The following is a 24,113-nucleotide window of genomic DNA, read 5'->3' as shown; positions in this document are numbered from 1 at the left end:
ATCTTTGAGAGGAAAAAAGAGCATATTATCTACTAGCATACAAGGAGAAAGTTTCAATTATCACTGCATTCAACGCAGATTTTCCTCTAATTAAGTGTTTCTCCAAGAATAGTCCCCAGACTACCAGCAGCATAATCATATATGTATGATGTACGCATCATACATACTTTGGGAGTGAGGGGATCCCAATGATCCCAATGACACCCCCCCCTTTTTTTTAAACAAAATGCCAGGTGATATTTATGCTACAGTAAAGTTTGGGAACAACTGGCTTAGTTAATATGATTTTAAACTCAACTATACTAAAAAAATTAAATTACCTGAGAATCACGAAGCTGATTATGAAAACGCTGAATTAAATCATTCAATTCTTCATTTAGTTCAGAGGTGATACTAACTCCAGATAGGCTACCTGTAGTTTCTGTTACAACTGGAAAGAAAATTAATAACTATTCATTAGAGCAAACAAATCAATACACTTTTCAATTTCTGAGAAGCTAAAAATAAACTTGGGGGGTGTTAAAAAAATCTTACCTAACATAATTTAAAACTAGTTAATCCTCAGATTTACCTCCCAATCATTTTAATAGAAATGTCTAACTAACCTGAAAACAAAGGGACAGAAGACTCTAGTACAGTGATTCATCTTTTTCTGTCCCATCATTTGAGGGGGGACACTGCTACACTCCAATTAAGAATAATGACGCAATGGAGCAGGGAGAGGACAGGCCTATCAGGCTGGGTTGGGGGAGTGGCAAGGAAAGTGGTTAATCTGAAAAAGCACAGTGATACTGACAGGTCTCAATCCCTACCTTCCCCCAATAGAATCAATGCTCTAATACAGGGATTGGTAAATTGTTTATAAAGATTCAGAGAGTACATTAGTCAGGCTTTGTGGAAATAGTTTTTGTATCAACCACTCAACTCTGTCATTGCAGGAAAAAAGCAACCACAAATGATACATTAACAAACAGGCATAGATATGTTCCATAAAACTTTATTTTACGCAGTGGGCCAAATCCAGCTGGCCACAGTTTGCCAGCTGGATTTGTTCTACCCTGTCAGTAGAACAGATTATTTACTAAAGTAGTTGCCTGTGATAAAAGCATACTACAAGACCATCACTTTTATCTTCCTATGGCAGTATTCCTGAGGCAGTATTCCGAAGATAATTCTGACAACGGGTCACTGCTCTACTATCCAACCACCCCAATGCTTATCCTTTCCAGCTCTAAAAGAGACACTAGCTATAAACTGCTTCTGTTTTAAGGAAAAATACTACCTTTTTCAAAGAGAAATTAGAATTTCAGGGCTAAACAGAATCCCAAGTATCCGTGCAAACCCCATTTTGAAAAGAAAGAAATTACAGTGCAGATTACCAACATGTAATGCCAGCTCAGTAAAGTACAACTCTTTCCCATGACTATTATTTTGCCTCACTTACATAGCAGAAGATTAAATATCAGTCTGGTTTTTCATCAGAAATCTCATAAATACAAGAGAAAATGCTTTAAAATTACTAACCTAAAATTCTTTTTAAAGTCATATAAAAAATAAATTTAATCTTAAACCTTTGCTCATTCTACTCCTGGTGTCTGCCTCTTCATAGTATACTTTAAAGAAAAATAAAAAAGTTCATATTCAGGAAAAGACCTCTGACCTAGAATTCAAGAAATCTGATTTTTACTAATACATCATGTAAGTATTGGCAAGTCACAAATTCTATGTTTGAGCTCCTCCCTCCCACATGAGATTAAAAGAAAAAGCTCTGGTGACTAACCTACAATTTTGTGATAATCAAATGAGATGATGTAAACATTAAGTACCTGAAATATCATCACCACCACAGGCAAATCTCTGAAATCTAGAACTTGAAAAATACTTAAAATACTTAAGTCATTAGCCATTAACTAGTATGTCATTGTTTAAATATTTTGTTTTATTCCAAATTATCTATTTCCTAAATATAAATGTAAAAGCTAATAAATACTGGACTTTACAAGGGAAAAATGTGTTGAAAATGTATCTAATTATTACTATATATATTATATATATAAAATATACAATTATATAATTATTACAAAAGAGTAAGTTACTTGCAGGTAACACAGTTCCATATGAAAACACAAAATTAAATTATGTATAACAGTGATCAGAGGGCTAAGCCACTTAGCTAGGTGTGGACAGCAGCATAAATTCAGTAATAACAAGGTAACCTCAGTGAGGACCTAAAATAGCCCACAGGAAATAAATTATCAGTAGACTAGGATAACAGACTAGGAAATATACCTTAGTTTTTACTGAGTTTTACTAGGTAACAAGTTGTTTTCAGCTTAATGAGAAATTAAACAGGTTTTGACAGGTTTGAAGATGTTGAAACTATAAAATTAGACTCCATACTAAAGAATTCAGTATAATTTCCACCTAAATAATACATGGCGAAGAAGGAAGAAGGAAAAATGAAAAAAACGTTTCTGAGTCTCAGGAAGACTATATACAGAATATAAATATAGTTCAAAGGAACTAGTATATACAACTGGGCACCTAACTGAAATAAAAGAGCTACTACCAACATGAGAAGCTAAAGGAGCTCTACAAATTCATGTATTTTCTCCCTTAAGGTTTTGACCTTTCCTTGGTAGGCGAGAAAAGTATGGCAATCCCAGGTAAATAAAAGTGGGGGAAAAAAAACCATGAAGAGCCCTATCAGTGTGAGGTACAAAAACAGAACTACAGCCTGTTCCTTTTACCTCTTAAGGGTACTCTCTGATGAAAAGGAGAGCGAGCTGGCTGGCTGCCCGGTACAGAATGTTGGCCAGGAGTTGTCCCTGCAATCTTTTCTGCATAACCAGAGAAAAGCACAGGATAGGGTAAGCCTCATAGGTAGGTTTCTAAACTAGTCAACAATCAAGATCTGATCATATAATAACCAGTATCCACCTTGCAATACCACTATCAATTGAGCCTTACTTATAACAACATGCTACACTGTCGTATTACCAGAATCATCCATCACAGCAATAGCTTGCTCTGCTTTGTGCTGCAGAGCAAGAAGCGCAGCCTGTCGTCCCTGCAGAGCTCTCAGCTGCTCCTGTTGTTGTAACATCCTTTTTAATAAGTCATGCTGTTTCTTCAAATTTTCTATCTCTTCCATAGGCTCCTGCTGAGGATCTCTGGCCTGGAAAATAAAACCAACAATACTTATATATGATTATTAAAATTCATGTTCCTGTTTCAACTACCAATGGTACAGTACAGACACAGATGATAAATTAGTATTAAAAACACAATGGTAAGTAGTTTCAGTAGACTTGAAGAAAAAAAGAATAAGAATAAAATGATGATACAGAGATAGCCCGCCATGTTGAGTTAGGTAGTTAGGTAATTCACAGTAAAAGATCATAATCAATGGCTTAGCATGAAGAGGCATTAACAAAGAAAAAAAAAAGCATACAAAACAGGTCAAAAGGTCAAAAAGAGCTACACACACACCCCCAAACACAAACGAAGGATCCAGACCTTATCAAAAAGGAAGAACAGATCATACCAGGTTAATGTCCTAAAAATATCCTTGAAGATCAGACTAAAAGACATTCTGCCCCACTTCTAGAAGTGATGTTAAAAAACACTAATAAAACAAAAACAAACCCACTATTTTCTAACCAAGGACAAAAATTATAGAAACACTCTTATTTAATAATTTGATGTAAGCGGCTTTCATTTACTTACATCTCATTTCATAAGCATACAATAAAGGAGAAAACTTTATATTTTGTATTGAAGATAGCAATATTATGTTTTCTTTTGAATTATGCTTACTTAGCTATATCTGAGAAATTAAATACTCAGAAATTCCCTCCAAAAGCTATCATTTTATCTAAAAGTAGAGGAACTAGATTAAATAGATGTGACTTTAAAAAATTATAAAATGTTAAGTATTAATCTTAAAACCAGTGAAATTTAACCCAACAAGAAAAAAATAAAAGTCAATCAAGCAAAGAAACTAATTTAAATATAACTGGGGAAAAATAAAGTATAAGCCAAATTACATAAGAAATGTATATATACCATACTGGAATTTTTCCTCAATAATTTACCTTTTTAAAAACCTTCTATTTTGGAAGTTTAAAGATTTTACCAAATATTTACACAGAATATTCCTATTAAGTTAGAAACATTTAGTCAATTTTAAACTTGCATTGCTACCAAAATTTGGTTGGGGTTATGCATATTTTAAGTGAATAATCCCAACTGCCAAAGTTATTAAGGAGAATAAAGAAGTTCAATAATTTCAATAATTTCATTTCAATGTAAAAATGCACTGATCTACTTTATGTATGTACATGTGATTCCTGGAGAAATTATGGAAACACAGATGGCTCCAGAGATTCCCTCCTGGGTGACATCCTTTCTCGATACTCTGCAAAAATCCCTTCTCTTTACCTTCCCAAGTGAGTAAGTATACGGCTCTAAATTAAATACTGGAAGAAAGTAAGGTCAAATAAGGAAGTAGAAAGACTGTGGTAGGAATATCTGATGTACAAATCAGAGAACTCAGTCAGTGCTGCCTCTACCCTGTACTGACTGACTAGATTTCATGAACGTGGAAGAGAAGCAACTATCTTGGTCATATCAGTACTTACTAAAGATTTTCTGTTGTCTCAAAATTCCAAAAAACTAAAGCCTTTTTCAAATTAACTACTGTGTACTCAGTTTTCTCCTCACCTATAGAAGTGGAGTTAAATTGCTAACACTAACATTCATTCCTGTCAGAATTCATTTTCTTAGTTCTGGCTTATTTCTATTTATAATCCTCCCACCTCTCAAAAATACGTAGTTCAACCTTCAATGAAACCTTAAAGATCTCTAATTTTAAATAGTTGACTAACTAACATTCTGGGTTTTTACCCTTTAAGAAGCAAACTTTTAAAAAGAACTTTAATCCTTGTTAGTCACATTTTCTTTTAGATTGTATTTGCTTATTTGAAAGGGAGAGAAAGATAGCAATGGGGAGGAGGGGGGACGGGGCACAGGGAGAGGGAGAAGTAGGCTCCCCGCTAAGCGGGGCAGGGGAACGGGCATGCAGCAGGAGCCTGGATCCCAGGATCATGACCTGAGCAGAAGGCAGGAAGGCAGAGGCTTTACCAAATGAGCCACCCAGGTGCCAGTTGTTACATTTATTTGCAAAACTCTGATACTCAAATTATAAAGAATTCTGAACTATTTATTAAAGGAAACACAATTACCTCCAGATTTTTCACTAATCCAAAAATGAATTCCCAACAATTTTGAAATTAGGAGAGTTTATTACTACTTAATAACTTTTGCATCCATATAATTAACATTTCAAACTAATAATCAGAAAATCTGAGCTGAGGGAGGCAAGAAGGGATTACAAATCTTAAAAAAGGGAAAATGAGAAACTGGAAATAAAAATACCTAGGGATTAGAACATGTCAAGCGGACAGTGCACAGAACAGGAATCCAAAAAAGAAGCGAAGAACATATTCACCTTTCAAACACTATTTTCACTTAAACTTTTTGAGTCACCTACCTCAAGTACATTTTTAGTTTACAGATAAAAAATTTAACTTAGACATGAACTCCTAAGCTACATACAATTTCAGAATTGAAATTTCAATTTCAGAAAACTCTTCCTTTTCTGTAGTCAAATGAGGTTCCTCCAATAATTTTTCATGGATCCAAATTTATTTTTTTGGCTGAAAAGTACTTCAGATAATATGTACTCCATTTTTTTCATGTGAAAGGTGAGAAACGGTAAGTCCAGAGAAGATAAAGCTATGATTTATCCAGTATCACAGGGCAAGTCAGGTTCCTAAGTTCTAGGTTGGTGTTTTCCACACCATACTGCCTGCCTCAAAATTATGTGCTCAGGTAGTATTAAATACAAAAGTCTGAGACACCACGTCTGAGAAACATAGTCTGGTTTGGGAGACAAACTTAGCCCACATGAAATAACTAGAAATGATGGAAATAATATCAAAAAAAGAGTAGATAATATTTTTAAAAGCTTAATAAATTCTCTAAAAGCTGTTAGTGAATGTGCAGGAAAGAGGAGTATGAGAAAATAATCAGGGCACGGGTACTTGTGGAAGGCTTCTTTTTAAAAAGTATGCAAAGTGTCATCATGTCTATAAAATATTCCAGAAAATGGACTCTGTCCTAATAAGCAGCTGGAGAGTATCAACCATTTCCTATCAAGCTACAACTCAGAAGGCTATTTTAAGCTCTAAATCAGAACTTTTTTCCTACTGTCCTAAAAGAACATGACGTCTTGAAAAGATGGTAAGTAGGGAATGAAGATGAGGTAGGGAGAATACAATTCTGCACAGCAGAGGAAAAATAAAGTCAGTTGGTGAGAATGAGGAGTTTTTTCTAATAAAATAATACTACGAATAGAGTACTGACAGAACTACTACCCTAGGATGGCCCTAAGAATCAAAAGATTAAAGAGAATCAATTGGAAAAAACTCCAAGAATGAAGTTCAATAGACAGTAATATTCACACATACAGCTATTTTTCAAGGAAACTAAAAAACAGAAAAATGGTTTTTAAAAGTAAATATATCAGCTTCGGAAAAAAAAGAAACACTGGCAGATTTTCCTGTTTGTCACTGTTCAGAAAACTTAAAGAGAACAGTAAGTTCCAAAGGATATTTATTGAGTCTCACACTTTCTCTTCTCTAATGTTACTAGTTTTAAAAATAATCAGCTACTCAATTTACTCTTCTGTTGTTTTGGGCACCTTTTGCTTAATATTTCATAGTAAGATCATCTTAGCTGATTTCAAACTGTATCCTTAAATTCTTGTGGGAGCCAGGAAAAACAAAACAAAGCAAAACAAAACCAAAACCTGCCAAAATATTTAGAGGTTTTGTCATTTTTAAATAGCCAAAAAAAAAAAAGTGCATAACAAAATAAAGACCACCCCTAGTTAGTATAAGCTACTAATAAAACATAAGAAATTAGTCTAATCTCTACTTATTAAAATAGGATTTTTTTTCTTGCCAATAGGAATGGGTACTTTCTTACAAACGCTTTTACTGAAACTTATTTTAAGTGTAACCACACAAAGAGCTGTCTTTAAACCTTTCCTGAGTGCCTTTATGGAAATCATGAAAAATTTAGAGCAAACAGTGGAGGAAAAAAAACCAGGAGAAACATTACCAACAAGTCAACTTTCTTGCTTTAGTTTTTTCTTTAAAAAAAAAAAAAAAATGGAAGGGGTTTTCAAAAAAAGAAAATATAAACCACAAGAGAGAAAAAAGGGGAAAAAAGCACTATAAAAATACATCATTCTTAGAAAGACAGGAAAGCTAACAGCTTACTCCATTTTCTTTTTCTTTAATGAATGACTGCAAGAATTAAGACAAAACTTAAAAGCACCATGTTCATCCATGAATACAAATATCAAGAAAAAAAGGGCAACTAATGGTTAAGGTTTAAGAATGTTCTATTTTGAGTTCTCAACAGCAAAAAAGAAAATGGATTAAGTTCTTTGTTAATACAAATTAAATACAGCTACCACATATAATCCATAGGAGAGTATAAGAAAGCAGAGAAGAATAAAAACACTAAAGGACAGAATTTTACTAAGGCAAGTAACAGTATAATTAGCCATGTTAATAGCTTACATACTTAAGAATAACAGCAACAGAAAGGCAAAAAAGGAAGAGGAAATGTGAACAAGAGAGGTGCTCATTTAGAGACTTCCCAAATTAATATTGTGAAATATACCTTTGAGGGAAATCCACGTTTTCGGCTATATTTCCTATTAGGCCTCAGTTCCCTGTCATTCTGAGGAGGTCTGTCACCTTTCCTTTTTGGACTTGTGGTAACATCAATGTCTGAAACCTGTTCTTGTGAAGCTGAATTCCCTAGTTTGTCCTCAATGCATGGCCGAATTCTCAGACTAAAAGATGCCTCCTTTATTAAATAGTGTAGCATATTAATTTCTTAATACAAACTCCTGTTTAATATACAAGCCAGCCTTGTGAATAAATACAAAAAATTTACCAGTCCATCTCTTTAAAAATCAATCCACCCTCCCCCAAGTGGCAATAAACTTAAGACTTTTAAATTTCTGTAGACTAGACTAACGCTTACTATAATCAAGTATCATATCATATCCTAGGCATTTGCCAAACTATACAACTGGAGCACATTCTAACATTTATTCTGCTGTTATTATCAACTTTCATTGTATCATTTTATGTTATGAAAAAAATTCTCATCACAATGAACACTATATATGCTAGTATACAAATCAAAATAATCAACTATACCATTTCCCACCCCTCCCCAACAGAATTCCTTTACCCACATTCCCCAATTCCTCTATTTCTGCTGGAATGAAATGTGAGGAAAAAAATTATTCCCAGCACCACTGTAAACAGAAAAACAATTTCCCCACAACAGAATCTATTTTCAACAGTTGTTTGGATCAAGCCCTGCGAATATCTATCTCCTGGTGAAAATAATGTAGGAAAAAAATTCAAATTTCCTCTTCAAATTAGGAAGGGCAGGGAAGAGAAAGAGGCAGGTAAGAAACTATGCAGGTCAACATTGAATGGAAACAAACCCTCAAATTTCTCATGCTGAATGGTATTTCGGAACATCTCTCAGAAACAAAAGATGGACATACATGGTTATCATTTCATAAGAAAAGCTTTACTGACAACAAATTTTCAAGTTTACTAATGCATGGCTATAGATGCACCTGCTAAAATTAAAATGCTTAAAAGCACACTAGTTCTGAAGCACACTACCTTCTATGAACTAAGTTTATTTTACAAAGTTTTCCTCAAAGTTCTGTGAATTCCTGATTATTCTTCCAAAAGACAGTATTTTGATAAATTTCATTTTGTAGAGTTAGAAATTTTATTTTTATCACCATGATTAAATCACAATGTAAATGATACCCTGTCCCAATTTCATCTTGATGTTTCAGTCATCTGGTTTTGCTACAGTTCAAAGCTAGCCTGAGGTATTAAAAAGTCCTAGCAGCCTTCAAATGAGTCCTCAATAGCAAAAGAACTTGAAGATTTTTCCAAAACACAATATACTTAGTAATGATATTTTGTACTCCTAGCTTTTATACTCATGATGAATTTTAACTTTCCAGTGCTTTGTAAAATGAGAAAAGCTGTGCTTAATGAAACCAACGAAAAACTGTGTTTCTGCAAGCAGATCACAAATCGTATTTTTAAATCAACCATGTAAGTGTTTGCTAGTAAGTAAAACTTTTGTACTCCCGTGTTTTGAAATAATATATACAGCATTAACAATTTGAGGGTTTCTTCCCTGAAACATACTTTTCATTAAGGAATGCCTATAAAAAATATCATCTTGAAAAATGGGGGGAAAGTTTAAATCTTCATTTCCAGCACTTTTAATTACCAAAAAGCCGCTTACCGTGGTATCTGAAGCCTCAGACTGCACATCTATGTTTAGCGATGTGCTCTCAGCTACAGAACCAGATCCCACAGCTGAATCTATAGTCCGAACATCCTCCTCCTCATTTTCTCTAGCCTGAAATATTTTAGTGGTATAAATCATACAACTATTAAAAAGGGCAATAAAATGTTATAATGGATGGCACGATTTTTTGAAAATACATTAACTCCTCTGGGGTGGAATCAGAATGTCATCAGTATATGCACACTAATATACCACAAAAATAAATCAACACATTATTGAAAAGGTCCAAAACTTACAAGGATTTTTTGGAGAAATTTCATATATGACTTTTCTTGTTCTTTAAGGTGATCTATTAGATGAGTAAGGCGCTCAACATTAGCAGATCTTTCATTTTTCTCTACAAGATCTTCCCGCATGGAACTAGCTTTAGTAATATAATCACGAATCTGAACAAGCCTGCTTACAATCTGCATAAAAAAATTTGGAAAAAAAAGCATGAAAATAAACCATATGTAAAACTGTGCATAATGCATTCTATAGTAACACTTCTACATATTTTTTATTTCAAATATAGTAACTAAAGATATGTCTACGTTTATCATTAGAATTCCACATGCAAAAGATCTGAATTAAATTTATAATTTAACCAAAACATAACTGGCAATACTAACAACCCCAATTACTATGAATATAAGAATTTCAATAGTTTCAATTTACATTACCCAAAACATTTTACTTACAGAACTGCATGCCTTTAAACTACTATTTATGCAAATTTTTTCTAATGTTTATATATTATTTCCTTCTAAGTAAAAGTATTAGACTTTTTAAAGTACTTTTCAAAAGAATTATAGAACCATTTAAAAAAATTATTACAACCTACTAATCACAACATTTCAAACTCCTCTTTACTAAAATATTAGCACACAGCCTTTGGCAGGTAAACAGAAGCCTTAATTTACAGTATGCCATTTCTACAATCATTTTGGATAAGAAGAAATTCATACTATATTTAATGAATCGGAGATTAATGAGGTGAGTCTAGAAGTACTTAGCTAAAATTCCTATATGCATAACCCAATAAAACTTTCTTAACCTTAATATTTCTATTTTGAAGCTCATAAAAGCAAAGAACAAAACAAACATTTTTCACCTGGCTGCTTTCCATTGCAGGCTCTCCTCTTCCATCTTCTTCAGAGACTTGACAGTTTTGCAAAAGGTCATTACTTAAAGCAGAGGCGAACAACTCTTTACATTGTGCTGAACCAACCATTTCTCTCTTTGGAGGACTTAGAACAGCATCTTTGCTCTTGTTAGTATTAATCTGCATAGGCAAAAAGTTGAAGGGCTTTCGGTTTTCACTAAGCTGACGTTTGTTGTTAGCAGCTGTTGCTCTACCTTGAGAATCACTTCCAATGCTTCTCTACATATAAAAAAGAAGCCAAATGCCACAAATATTAATTTTTCAATAATTAAAAAAAAATTCCAACATTCTTCATCAGCTTTACCATCAGATATTAAGTCAGGAAGTATACATAAATAGCTCTGTCCGTAAGATTCAAAAATGATTCAAATCTACAAAAAAATCTTCTGCTAAAATATCAAAATTTGATCAACTCGTCCTATTCCTCATTTTGTCTGACATAAATCAACTGATTGAATCTGAGCAAGATCAGTCTAAATGATGTACCAGGACGACAAACCCTATCTATAACTCACATTCCTAATCATACTTGTTCACCGAATTTTGTATGGGCTTTGGATCCAATGAGTAGATCTTAATTAATATAAATATCAGCATTAAGATGTGTCCAGATGAAACCCTGCCTGAAAAGTGCTCAGCTCAGTGTCGGATATATAGTAAATGTTCAGTAATTGTAACTAGATAACTAAATGACATGTGATCACCACCACCACCGTATCAGACTTGAATATACTTTTATGCAAATTTGGTAAACTGTTTATCTCTCTAAAGCACAGATGTGACAATAAAGCATCTGTTAAGAGTTCATTATCATTTCCATTTACTTTTAGTTCCAAATTTTATTTCAGTGATTATAATACCATCCACAGTCTTATTTTAAACTTGAGGTAATCCAGAACACCCCACACTTAGCCAATGATAAATATTCTAAACCGGATCTCCCTTTTGCTTAATAGCAACCTTATTCAGTTACTAACATGTAAAATTTAGTTCCATGACGAAACGATTTATATTAGTCATAGAGTATTAGTAATAAAGCTACAAAAGACCTGACCTTAGCAAGTTTAGAAAGTTTTTGCCCTCCAAAGAACATAATACCACCACCAATTAAAATTCTTTCCATATACACAGAAACTAAGAAAAAGGAAATAAAGAGCTTACTTTTCATTCTTAAAACAACTATTTAATCCATTCTAAGTATTTCCCATAGTTATAACTTGATTTTTTTAAATAATTTCACAAACCTGATCTAAATCACTGAAGTTTATTCGCTGTTTAAGTTTCTCTAATTCTGCCTGCTCTGGAACAGACATCTGAGTCACATATCTACTATGTGGAAACGAATGTGGAGTCTTTGTTCTTCGCCTTCCAACTCCTGGTGACGACTCCGGAGAAATATCATTAGTTACCCTTTTATCACTTTCGACACCAAGCTTTTTCTTATTCTTTTCTGATGATTTATTTGCTTTCTTCTGTTGGCCACCCCAATCCTTTAAAAAAGTAAGGGCAAAAGTTAATCTGGCCTCTATCAAACTAGGAAAGTAATTTGATATGCTTAAAAATTTTTAGTGAGTCTTAAAGTTAAAAATGACAAAACGTCTTTTGCATAAACATACAGCCTTAAAGACAATTACTTACTTCTACTAATGTGTTCCCCCCCAACCATTACATCTAGTCTAAATTTCATAGACAGTCCTTCAGAAAATAGATTACTTTCCTCTCATAGATCTTTAACAAACATAAATGCCAAACTCCAACCCAGAGTCAGTCTGAATATTTTCAAGAGCATTTTAAAAATTGGTTCCCTACTATTTATAAATTGGATAGTGAAATAAATTATAGATACCTTTACTGGCCTCCTTTAAAATCAATGTATGTAAGACAGATCCCGAATCAACCTGGATTCTAAGATAATTATTGTTATCTGAAGAAATGCTCACTGTGTGACCCTAGGCAATTTACTTAACTTCCCACAGTCTCAGTTTCCTAATCTCTAAGATAGTGTCACCTTTAAAACATGATTAAAGATAACATTCATAAAGCATCTGGCACAGTGCCTAACATATAGTAAGCAATAAACATAATTATTCTTACTTTTCACAGGCAGTAATATATTACATAATAAGACCTGACATGAAATGACAAAAATGATTCATGTTTTAATGGGAGAACGTTTTTATTTACTTAGTTATATCCACATAACCTAAGTCATTCAACAAAAAAGGCTATAAATTCCTACCTTATTCAAACTGGAAAAATCATTTAGTTTTACTATAGTAAAACCCTTTGGGATATTTCCTCATTTATAACACGACTCCCTTCTCTACAATCTGTTCCTCCACCCCAATCCTTGTATGGGTCTTCTTGCCAACCTGTTGTTCTAGTTACCCTACCCCTTCCTGGCCACAGCTGATTGGAAAAGAGATGCATATCTAATCCAAACAGGGATAACTGTACTTTAAAATTTCAAATTGGAACTAAAAGATAATTAGTCAGTACATAATTGTAGCGATAACTGAAAACTTTAGAATGAAGGGTCAGCCATAGTACACCACATGAACCAGAGAAGAGAGAAAGCTCGTCTGGGAAAAGAAAGTTGTGTTAAGCAAAGGCACGCAGAAGCAGAGAGTCAGGGCAGTGAAAAAGCAATTCTTGACAATCTGCTAGTTCCTTTTTCCAGTCCCTTCCTAAAACCCACCTATAGTGTTTTGATTTAACTTGTTTTCCATAAAACATCTTTATACACTTACAATAAATCTTTTTGGCTTAAGCTAACTCAGGTTGGTATCTGTTACCTGCAAACAAAAGCATCTTCAACTAACATAACAAACAGCCCAGGGATTTAATGTCTTGGCCAGCAACAAAACCATGTGTTTACAAAGAATCTCAGTGAGTTTGATTTGGCTAAGTCAAGGGAAAGTTTCATTTTATCATTAGTAATTAATGATACACCATCAATAGTAAGTTATCATACCATATTGTTGAGTCGGTCATCAACACCCTCATTGCTCCAGTTTGGTAAATCCTGATCATTCACGCCTTCTTCAAAAGGACCTCCTCCTGTGGCCATCCTGGTTTTACCAATTAATTTTCTGCAAAACAAGTGAAAACATTTTAACACACAAAAACAAACTCTTAATGATTTTTAAATCATTCCATGAAGCTTAGTGACATAAAAGAAATCTCAGAAAAGTTGATTTTATGAAATAAAAAGAGGTAGTGTCAACCACACATTATAGACAAACTGATTCAGCAGCCATACAGATATTACAATAAATAGGAGTTAGGAGCTGGAGTGACGGGAGAGGGAAGGAAAACTTCAAAATATCCACTATGTGTACTGGCCTACATCCTTTCAGTTCACTTTATTTAATTAGTTGAACACAGTCCTAAAAGGTAAAGGAGTGATAGGAAAAAGTTTTTAATGGCTAGAACCAAAACCACTCTTAGGAAAAAAAAACAATATTCCCAAAGACCTGAGAATTTGTTTGGTGTCAAAGTTTCAAAGAGGTTGGAACTGCTCTGGATGCAGAAAAGTTTGGTTTTAACAGGAATGTAGTGTTAAGCAAGGTAGAGAGAAGACAGAGAAAGTGGCAGGCCTAGGTCAGGGAATGGGCAATTAAAGCCAAAAATACAGTGGCCTGAAACATTTAAGAAGAGTGATGCCTATTGCTTTACTTTAAATTATATTGCTGCTACCTCAGAGTTTTCCCTAAATCTCGACTAGTCTACCAAAGTCACAAATTCTCCCTACTAAAATAAAAAACTTGGGATTTTTGTGAATATCCAGGGAAGTACTGAATTTCATACCCAGGTCAAAGAGATGAGTAAAGAAAGAGCAATGGTTCTTTGAAGCAGACGTTCAGAAACAGAGATGATCAACAGAAAATGAGATTTCTACATAACCTTGTGGAGGACTCTGGCTTTCTACAGGGTGTGGAACTACGCAAGCTGGAGAAGGACTGAGTGAAAGAGATGGGCAGATAATTTTATCTAGAATTGAAAGGGCAGAGAAAGCCATTAGACAGGAGGGTTATAATAGGTTCCTGATTTTACAAATAACTCTAACACTCAAAGAAGTCAGATAATTTCTCCAAGGTCACTCAGCTAAAAATGGCAAAAAGGAATACATATCCAAGTTGCTTTGACTGTAAGATCCCAACTTATCCCATTCACTAGAGCAAAAAATTAAAAGCATTATCATCCATGACAAAGTAATCTCACAGATGTTTTAATGCTAGAATATCTACTAGAATAATATATTAATAGATCACAAAGAGGTTAAATTTTATGGTGATAAAATTCAACACTTAATTTGAAAAAAATCTTAGTGGCACCTGGGTGACTAACTCAGTTGGCTATCAGCTTTCGGCTCAGGTTGCAATCCTGGAGTACCAGGATCAAGCCCTGCATCAGGCCTCCTGCTGAGAGAGGGTCTGCTTCTCCCTCTGCCCCTCATCCCACTCATGTTCTCTCTCTCTTTCATTCTCTTGGTCTCTCTCACAAATGAGTAAAATCTTTGAAAAAAAAAAAATAAAGAAAAAATCTTAAAAAGTACAAATACACTGATGGTTCCTTACAGTTATATGTACTATTATACTATTTTTTTTTCAGTGAGCACGTATTACTTTAATAATTTTCGAAGGAGTTGAAAGAAGTATATACTTTAAACCAATAGCCAACAATATTAAAATAAGAAATGAAGGGATGCCTGGGTGGCTCAGGGGCTTAAGCCTCTACCTTCGGCTCAGGTCATGATCCCAGCGTCCTGGGATAGAGTCCCTCAGCAGGGAGCCTGCTTCTCCTTCTGCCTCTGCCTGCCACTCTGTCTGCCTGTGCTCACTCTGACAAATAAATAAAATCTTTAAAAAAATAAAAAATAAAATAAGAAATGAAGGACATCCCTATTAAAGATAAAAACAAAAATGTAACATACCAGTTATTTAGCATTGTTTTTAAAGTCCTGCAAAATGGAAAAACATGAAACATAAATATTAACACTAAGAAGACAAAAGGTGGTATTCTTCAAATATGCATTAAAAAACATACAGAACTTCAAAATATCACCAACAACCACACAGAAAATATACTGGAGAAAAATGATGCCCTTGTAATTGTGACCAAAAAAAGAAAACATCTAGGAATAATGCAAATTTTGCCCTAAATTATGAAGCACCGGTAGACTATAAAACAATGTAAGAGAAAATTTACAAAGTAGAAAAACAAACTATCTTCCCTGATGGAAAGACAAATTTTATAAACACACCATTTTTTTCTAAATATAGACTTAATGAATTCCCAGTGGAGTTCTTCTTAGAATCTGACAAAACAAGTCAGTACAAAAAATTTAAATATATGAAAAATAAAAGCAAAAGTAGCAATAGAGGTTGGGAAAGTAGAAAACTAGTCCCAAGAGATATTCACTCATACTGAGTACCTATATGACTAGATTAGTATAAGCCAATTACCCCTTGCAAAATCCGAAAATACACCCAATTAGAAAAATATAATGAAGAAAATTAACAGCTAACAACTATTTTGTTTACTATATACCAGCACCATGCTAAATATTTTATAAACATTCTATCATTTAATCCTCATAAAAATAACATGATATAGGATGATGTAGGATTATTCACTTGATGGGACAATTTGCTACCAATTTTGAAAAAGATTATTTAGGAATTTAATAGTATTTCTCAACTAGAATCCTTCATCTCAAATACAGAACACAGAAAAATGATCTGAGTAATACTTTTTTTAATTCTCCCAAGAATGGTACATACCCAGTACCATTCCAGACACAGAAGAAGAATTTATTCACAGTAAACAATAGATGCCTTAGAGCTTAATTCTCTCCCAATTGAAAAAGGCCATCTTATACCATAACACCAAGATAGTAAGTAGATTAAAAATAGATCAGGAAGATTAAAAAAAAAAAAATCAAACAGAAAATCAAGAAAACAGGATGGGCTCTAAAAATGAAGATCCTACAAATATGGAATGCAAAAATAAAAGAGAAAAAGTGTAACAGATTGTATTCACATAAAATAAAATCCCAAGTTTATAGAGAATAAATAGTAAATGACAAACCAGGGGGAAAATCTGAAAGAAATATGAAGCATACAGTGAATATCTTTATAAAGAATTAATGGGGAAAAACAAGAAAAATAAAAACACTAAAAATAAAACAATAAAAGTCAGTATAAACAGGTAACTTAAAAAGAAGTCAGTAAACATAAAATGATAAAAATATTAACAATAAAGTTCAGCAGCAAATTAAAATGAGGGACTATTAAATTTGCTGTTATTTCCTAATCCTGATGACAGCAAAAGGAAACTGGAACTCTCAGTCACTATCTTGAGAGCTAAACTTGTATAACCTTTCTAGAAAGCATTTTGGCAATATTGTATCAAGAACTAAAACTGAGTTTTGACCCAGTAATTCTACTTCTCCAGAGCTAATGTAAGAAAATAAACTTAAATAAGGGAGAGGGAACTATAATGCAGAAAACAGTTTATTATGCTATAATTGTGATAAATTGTAAACTGAATGTTAAACCACAGGCTGGATGCTATTAGGAAACAATACCCTTCAAAACAATGAAGGTTGAACGATACTGCCTGTGTTGATAATATCATAGAGTATAAAAGACGAAAAAAGCAATATGCAAAACTGCATACAGATTAGAAAAAACTAAAACTAAGAATATATACTAAAGTGCTTGCATGAAAGCAACTGTTGGTTGTGGAGGAAGGAATGTGATCATTTTCCCTGTCTTCTCATATATTTTCAGCAATACATTGCACTGTTTTTTACACTAGAAATATATTTTAGAACTTATAAAATAACTAATACTCATAGAGAGGTATGTCCAATGAGCTGAAATGACATTTAGATGAATCATTTAGCACCTATTTCCTAGATGTACCAATATAATTTATAATACTAAATAACGGGCACTCCAAAAACTACATATGCAATAGAGGCAACACATCTTCAAAAGTACTAGAAGCCAACCGTAAAACATAAATTAGCATGGAAACTTAATAAGGTATTCAAGTAAAAACTCTTACCTACTGATTTTTTTCCTAAAATAGTGTATGCTATGATTTCTATTAGTAGAATAATAAAACTTACTTAGAGATAAATTAAAAATATATTTGGAGATATGACATTTTATATTATATCTTTATATTATGATAAACTCCCCCTAAAATGAAGAGCTAATTCATTCCCCATAAAATGAAATAGGTTCTTCTAAGAACCTATTTATAGGCTATATGACTTCAAACACTATTAAGGTTAAGTTTTTAAAACAATTCAAAAACCAAATATTAAAATTAGTTTGGGAAAAATTGGTTAAATTTTTTTTTAAATCTTTTTAAAGACCACTTACTATATAAAGTCTACTGAATTTACAAAATAAACAACTTTGTCTATAGTTATATTGTGATGAGATAAACACCCATGAGGGTAGATTAATAATAATAATGCTAAATGTGTTTAAAAGACACACTCCTATACAAGTATTATTATGAAGCTTAAGAAATAATGTCATGTAAATCAATTTTCAACATCATAACAGCTGATTTATCTAAGAGGGTTAAAATCTCCCCATATAAAATGTAGATAATATAGGCATTATTTTCCTCTTCTTCATGCCAATCTCTTTATCCACCTCCAAGTCTTCATTAGAAATAGGTGCCTGCCTTCTAAATTGTTTTGTAGACACATTGTTATTATTCATATAATTTTTATCATTATTTTAAATGATATGAAAAGAATTCTAATAATAAAATACTAGGTATGTAGACAAGAAGACCAATCAAGTAGGCTTCCAATAGCGGAATCGATAGGGCTTGGTGACTATTATGACATGGAAGATGAAAGATGAGGCAGTGAGAAAGCTGTTCAAGGATGAGTCCTACGTTTCGAGCTTGAACAACTGGGTTTATGGTGATACATTCACAGTGACTGGAAAACGAACAGATTTTTGTTGAGAGAGGATTAATTTGGTTTTAGCAATGCTGGGTCTGAGGTGAAATCTAGGCTGCAGAGAGATTTGCAAATCATCTGCTCAGAAAAGTACTCAAAATGGCGCAGAAGGCACCAGGAGAAGAGGAAGAGATCAAGACTGAGCCTGGAGGGACACGGATATTTAAGAGACAGGAAAAGAACACTGAAGAAGGTAGAAAGACAGGAGAGAAACCAGGAGAGCGTGCTAGAGAAGGTGCAAGTGTATAAAGGAGGAGGATATCAGTAAGAATGCCAGATGTTATTCCGTCACATAATACTAAGAAGTGCCCACTTGGATTTAGCAACAAGAAGGTTACTGATGACCCTGGTACTAGCAATTACAGCAGGGTGGGGAGAATCAATCCCGTAACTAGAATGCTTTTACTGATAGGAAGAGGCAAAAATAAAAGAAGTCATTAGGTAATTTTTTCAAGGAATTAGTCTATGAAGGGAAGAAGACAGAGATAGGCATGGAGGAAGTTTTGTTAAAAGCATGTTTAAAATTTGTTGGCCAAGAGCTAGTAGAGGAAGATACTGAAGATGCAGAAAAGAAAGGAGATAGTGTATGGTCTCTGAAAAAGCGGTAGCAACTGGGACCCAGGGTGTTAAGAAAAATCACTAACTTTAGGTAGAGGAACACCTCTTTCTTTGAACAAAGGGGAAGGATGGAAGTAGATGGAGGCTAATGACATCTATTCATAGGAGGCTGAGGGAGTCTGTAAGTGATGCGAAGAGGAAAGGACTGATCCTAAAATGTGAGGGTTAGACAGCAGTGTCTGAGAGATGAGAAGAGTAAAGGAGAATGACTGTGGGCAGCACTGAGGATTCAGGTGAGAGCCAGAGAACATCCACAGATATCAGTTATCTGCAATGTGAATTTTTTTTCCCAGCAGTGCTCATCACCCCTGGTAGAATATTCCACTGAATCCATCCAAGGTGGGAGATTATGGCAGGCAGGTTATTAGAAAGACAATAAAATGGAAAAGCTGAAGCCACTGGAAAACAAACAGCACAAGTCATGGATGACTGTATGGGAATAACAGGGATAAAAGTAAAATTTTTCTACTTTAAACGAGCACTTCTATGACCTACTAAACTAAGCTGAAACTAATTAAAAGTTTCATATAGCTATTTTCAACAGCCCTATCTGGCTCCCTTACCTTGCAAAGATACAAAATGCAAAAGTACTATAGCAATTTATAAACTTTCTGTGACTGATCTTTTTGAAGAAAATCCTGTCATAGGATTCTTACTACAGAGAAGTATTTATATGTATATAAAATTACAATATTGTCACAGAAATACCTATGATTGACCCAAGGTTAATCTTTGAAATAAAAATATAAAGAAAAATTAATCAAGTTAAGAAAAAAAACACTATTTTTCTAAAATCTTTAAATTCAGATATTATCTCTGAAATGGCATTAAATTACTCCTAACCATCCCTGGAAATGCCATCTTGACAACTGTAAATGAAGGTTTTAGAAATATTCAACCTAATAAAATAATGTAGGAAGTAGTTTTTTTCTAAGTATTTACTTAGGGTCGCAAAATAACCAACGGTGGTACTTTATATATCTGTACAAGTTTTCTAAAGGCTGCATTGTTTATGGTATTTCTCTTACTAATTATAAAAATACCTGGTACACTGTTTTGAAAGTCTTCATACAGTGTTCAAATGTACTAAGCACTTCTAATGGAAACTGAGAAGAAAATGCATAAGTATCTGGTTTTATGTGTTGTTTAGTCAGTTTCATTTGAGGAACTTCTCAATTTCTTCTCTGTACTTAAGATAGTCAAGTACCTAAAAAAAAAAAAAAAATTTTTTTCACAAAGGATTTTTCCCATAGCGCTTTCAATTTGAGACTTTCTAAAAATTTCAAAATTTTTTTAGAACTTAAGATATCTCTAATTACCCTCTTCAAAGAAAAAAAAAACAAAAAACTGTTAAGACATTGGTGGGAGGGGGATAAAAAGACTGCAACAAAACATAACCCTCTATCTAAATCAACAAAAATTTTATTAGACCTATGTACCAACTATTGCATTAGGTCTATCTTACAATACAGTTATTCTGTGCAGAGCATTTAACATCAACAAAATATGCCCTTGCTCAGAAGTGAGAACACTGAGGTCAATTAAATTCTGCTCGCTAAGACGCCCTCCCTAAAATTTATATTCAAAACCTATTGCTTTCTTGTCATGAGTTACATGTAACACCCAAATAAATCTGTAGGCCCTACTGCCACCAGCAACTTGGAATCTCAGTCTTTGCTGCCAGTCCCATACTCACTGCTACCATCTCTTCCTATCACTCCCTTCCACTGGGTCATTACAAACCTCCTTTACATCCTCCATCTGTTCCCCAATATGCCTCCTACTTCTTCAAGTTCAATAACATCCGAAATCCCTCTAAAAGCACTATTTCCTTAGCAATCCTTTCCAAACGGGGCACTACTCTTCCTAATGCCCCAGATTCATGAGGAAAGGATCACATTTACAGACCATTCTTATTTAACTAATGCTTAACCTTCCTCTTTTGAACAAATTTGTCATCAAAAATATCATTCTCCATACCGTGGGCACCACTTCCTACCGTCTTCCCTAAAACAAGTCTTGTACTTTTCTTGGTAATAACTGGCTCATGGTTTCACCCTCCACATCATTCCCTACTTTCCTAATTTTTCTAAGACTGTGAATTGAGATCCAACATCCCTCTCATCTTCCCTATTCCAATACATTTCACTCTGGACTGGTAATTTGTTCAAGATCCTGAAGTTCTGAAATCCCTTCTTCTGATCATAAGTCCTTGCCTTCTCCTTCTCTCACTTGGGTCATTCCTGCTAAACCTGCTCTTGACCCTGCTGCAAACTTCAGTTTGGTCATTCTTCTTTCCAGGAATCCATTAACCCCCTGCTTCCTTACTCAACCCCAAACACAACCCAAGTAAGTAATTCCAAAAATCCCTTGCAAGCATCCTTGATTTCCTCCCCTATTTGTCCATTCTACCAATTCAATTCTGGTTAACCCCACTACCTGCTCTCTTTGCATCTATTCACAAACTGTTAAAGGATAGAGAAATAATTATAAAATGTGATTGGCTATGTTCACTATTAAGGTATCTTATACTGTACACACACAAACACACACTTTCAAAACATAGATTTACTCCATGAGATAAGACACCTTGTCTGTTTTGCTCATTGCCATATCTCTAGTACTTTATAGTCATTAAGTCACCCACTGTAGGTACTGAATTAAATCTGTAAGATGAATGTATTACTATGTACTTTGCTGGCTTCCAAATAAATTCCCTAGTGCAGTTATTCCAAACGCTTTCTATTTTTCCCAAGTGTCAAATACACTTGTCTCCTTTACAAATGGCCAAATTCTTTAATGAGAAAATGAAGATCTTCTAAAGTGAGTTAAAAGAATTTTCCCTATATCTTTATTCCCTCTCATCTATCCTCCCTCACATTTAAACTATTTTATAACTGGTTTTATAATTCTTTTTATTTTACTAAACGCCGGCTATATCACTCTAGTGTTAAGAACTCTAATACACACTCACATTTGACCTTCCCTGAGTTTGATTTTTCTTATCCTATTATTCTTCCAATTAAAAAAAAAAATACTGGGACACCTGGGTGGCTCAGTGGGTTAAGCCGCTGCCTTCGGCTCAGGTCATGATCCCAGGGTCCTGGGATTGAGTCCCGCATCAGGCTCCTTGCTCAGCAGGGAGCCTGCCTCTCTCTCCACCTCTGCCTGCCTCTCTGCCTGCTTGTGTGCTTTCTCTCTCTCTCTTTCTGACAAATAAATAAATAAAATCTTAAAAAAAAAATACTGAAAAAGTATAATAAAAACATAAATCAACTGCCAATTTTCTCATGATAGCTGGCTTAGATCATACGGGAACTAAGGACTTACCTGCTTTCCTGGAAAGCAAGCAACCCACTGAAAATGCGTTGTCTTAAAATTTTAACAGCGGAATTAAATTCAGACTCTGACACTTTCCTTAAAAAAGCAATGACTTCTAAAATGCTTTTTAACAAGAATTTCTTCTGATCCTCATCCTTTAGTCATTTAATTTCTAAATTGTCCTTAGCAAATAATTATTTAACTTTCCCTCAATAAACTTTCATTGACTTTTTTTTGCTGGTCAGATTTGACAATACACTATGGATATAAACTAGTTTACCTTTAGGCACCTAAGAGAAAAAAAAAGCACAACTCAGTCAACAGTATATGCAATAAGCTCAAAAAGTAGAGAAATTTTGAAAAATCAATTAACAGAAAAGTTGCAGAAAATGACTTAAGATTAAATAGATTTGGAGAGGCAAATCCAGTAGCTGTTATAGGACAAATTCAAATTCAAATGGGCTGAAGAAATCCTGTGAAGAAAAAGACATTTCAAAAGGCATTGTTTAAATTATTTGGTATTTAATAATTAGGAATGACATGGCTCTTTTCTAGCAAAAGTATGAAAGCAGAACAAAGTGGCATGCCAAAAAGCAAGGCACACAGGGCAGCAAACTGAGAAGGTCTGTTTACTAGAGTGGGCCCTCAACCACGCACTGATATGTTGATAGCAGTCTCCATTGAAAAGTCTTCCAACTACAATAGGAAGAACAATAACACAGGGGTGCCTGGATGGCTCAGTTGGTTAAGCATTTGCCTTCAGCTCAGGTCATGATCTCAGGGTCCTGGAATCAAGCCCCACATCCGGCTCTTGCTTGGTAGGGATAGGGAGGCTGCTTCTCCCTCTCCCTCTGCCTGCCACTCCCCCTGCTTGTACTCTGTCTCTCCCTGTCAGATAAATAAATAAAATCCTTAAAAAAAAAAAAACCCGATAAACAGCAATAACATATATAATGATGACAAATTACCTGTTTAAAAACTAGTTTTATAGCTCAGAAACGGCTCCTTTCCTGCTTCACACTTCAAAGTTGTTGCCTGCTTGTGATTAAAAACAACAAAAACACTTCAGTGAATTCTTTGCTTACACTATGAAGTATAGAATAAGAAATATTTTATATATATATATATATATATATATATATACACACACACACATGACCTAAAATGTTTAGAAAAATGAACAAAAAAGGAAACATCCAACTTACAATATTTTAGACTGGTTACTTTAATCCTTTTGGAAAACAATGTGATATACTTAAATGTTTAAATCCTCCAAACTTGTAAGATTCTACCAAACAACATGATCCGTTAATATAGCTACTTCAGTAAGTAATAAAGATCATTAATCCCAATTACCATGTAAAGATTCATGCCGAAGTTTACTCCTCATATTGTCATTAACTTTCTGCCACACAAACTATTCAAAAACTTTGTATATTCAATGATTAAAAAAAAATTTTCTTTACTTGAAAGCTAACTACTTAAAAAAAAAAAAAAAACTTGTCACTATATACAGACAAGGTTTACCTT

General features: G+C 33.9%; 1 protein-coding gene across 10 annotated transcripts in view; it reads right to left on the bottom strand.

The window, feature by feature from the left end:
• Positions 1-24,113, bottom strand: part of LOC111144629 (pericentriolar material 1) — an 80,456-nt gene that overhangs the window by 54,903 nt on the left and 1,440 nt on the right. For 5 of the 10 annotated variants that reach the window (XR_002640417.1, XM_022499019.1, XM_022499021.1 and 2 more), the window contains exons 2-11: positions 23,552-23,621; positions 20,306-20,469; positions 13,620-13,737; positions 11,890-12,135; positions 10,595-10,864; positions 9,738-9,908; positions 9,436-9,552; positions 3,001-3,178; positions 2,751-2,840; positions 321-430 (exon numbers count right to left, since the gene is read on the bottom strand). Coding sequence is in view for 9 of the 10 variants with exons in the window: in XM_022499019.1 (XP_022354727.1) it covers positions 321-430; positions 2,751-2,840; positions 3,001-3,178; positions 9,436-9,552; positions 9,738-9,908; positions 10,595-10,864; positions 11,890-12,135; positions 13,620-13,715 (1,278 nt within the window). In the remaining variant the exon portion in view is untranslated. The remainder of the gene's footprint in view (positions 1-320; positions 431-2,750; positions 2,841-3,000; positions 3,179-9,435; positions 9,553-9,737; positions 9,909-10,594; positions 10,865-11,889; positions 12,136-13,619; positions 13,738-20,305; positions 20,470-23,551; positions 23,622-24,113) is intronic. The other 5 variants (XM_022499022.1, XM_022499023.1, XM_022499026.1 and 2 more) reach the window with 3 other exon arrangements.

The sequence above is a fragment of the Enhydra lutris genome, unplaced genomic scaffold, assembly GCF_002288905.1.
Source record: "Enhydra lutris kenyoni isolate GAN:26980312 unplaced genomic scaffold, ASM228890v2 scaffoldscaffold11, whole genome shotgun sequence".
Lineage (NCBI taxonomy): Eukaryota > Metazoa > Chordata > Mammalia > Carnivora > Mustelidae > Enhydra > Enhydra lutris.
This window is presented reverse-complemented; position numbering and strand designations above follow the sequence as displayed.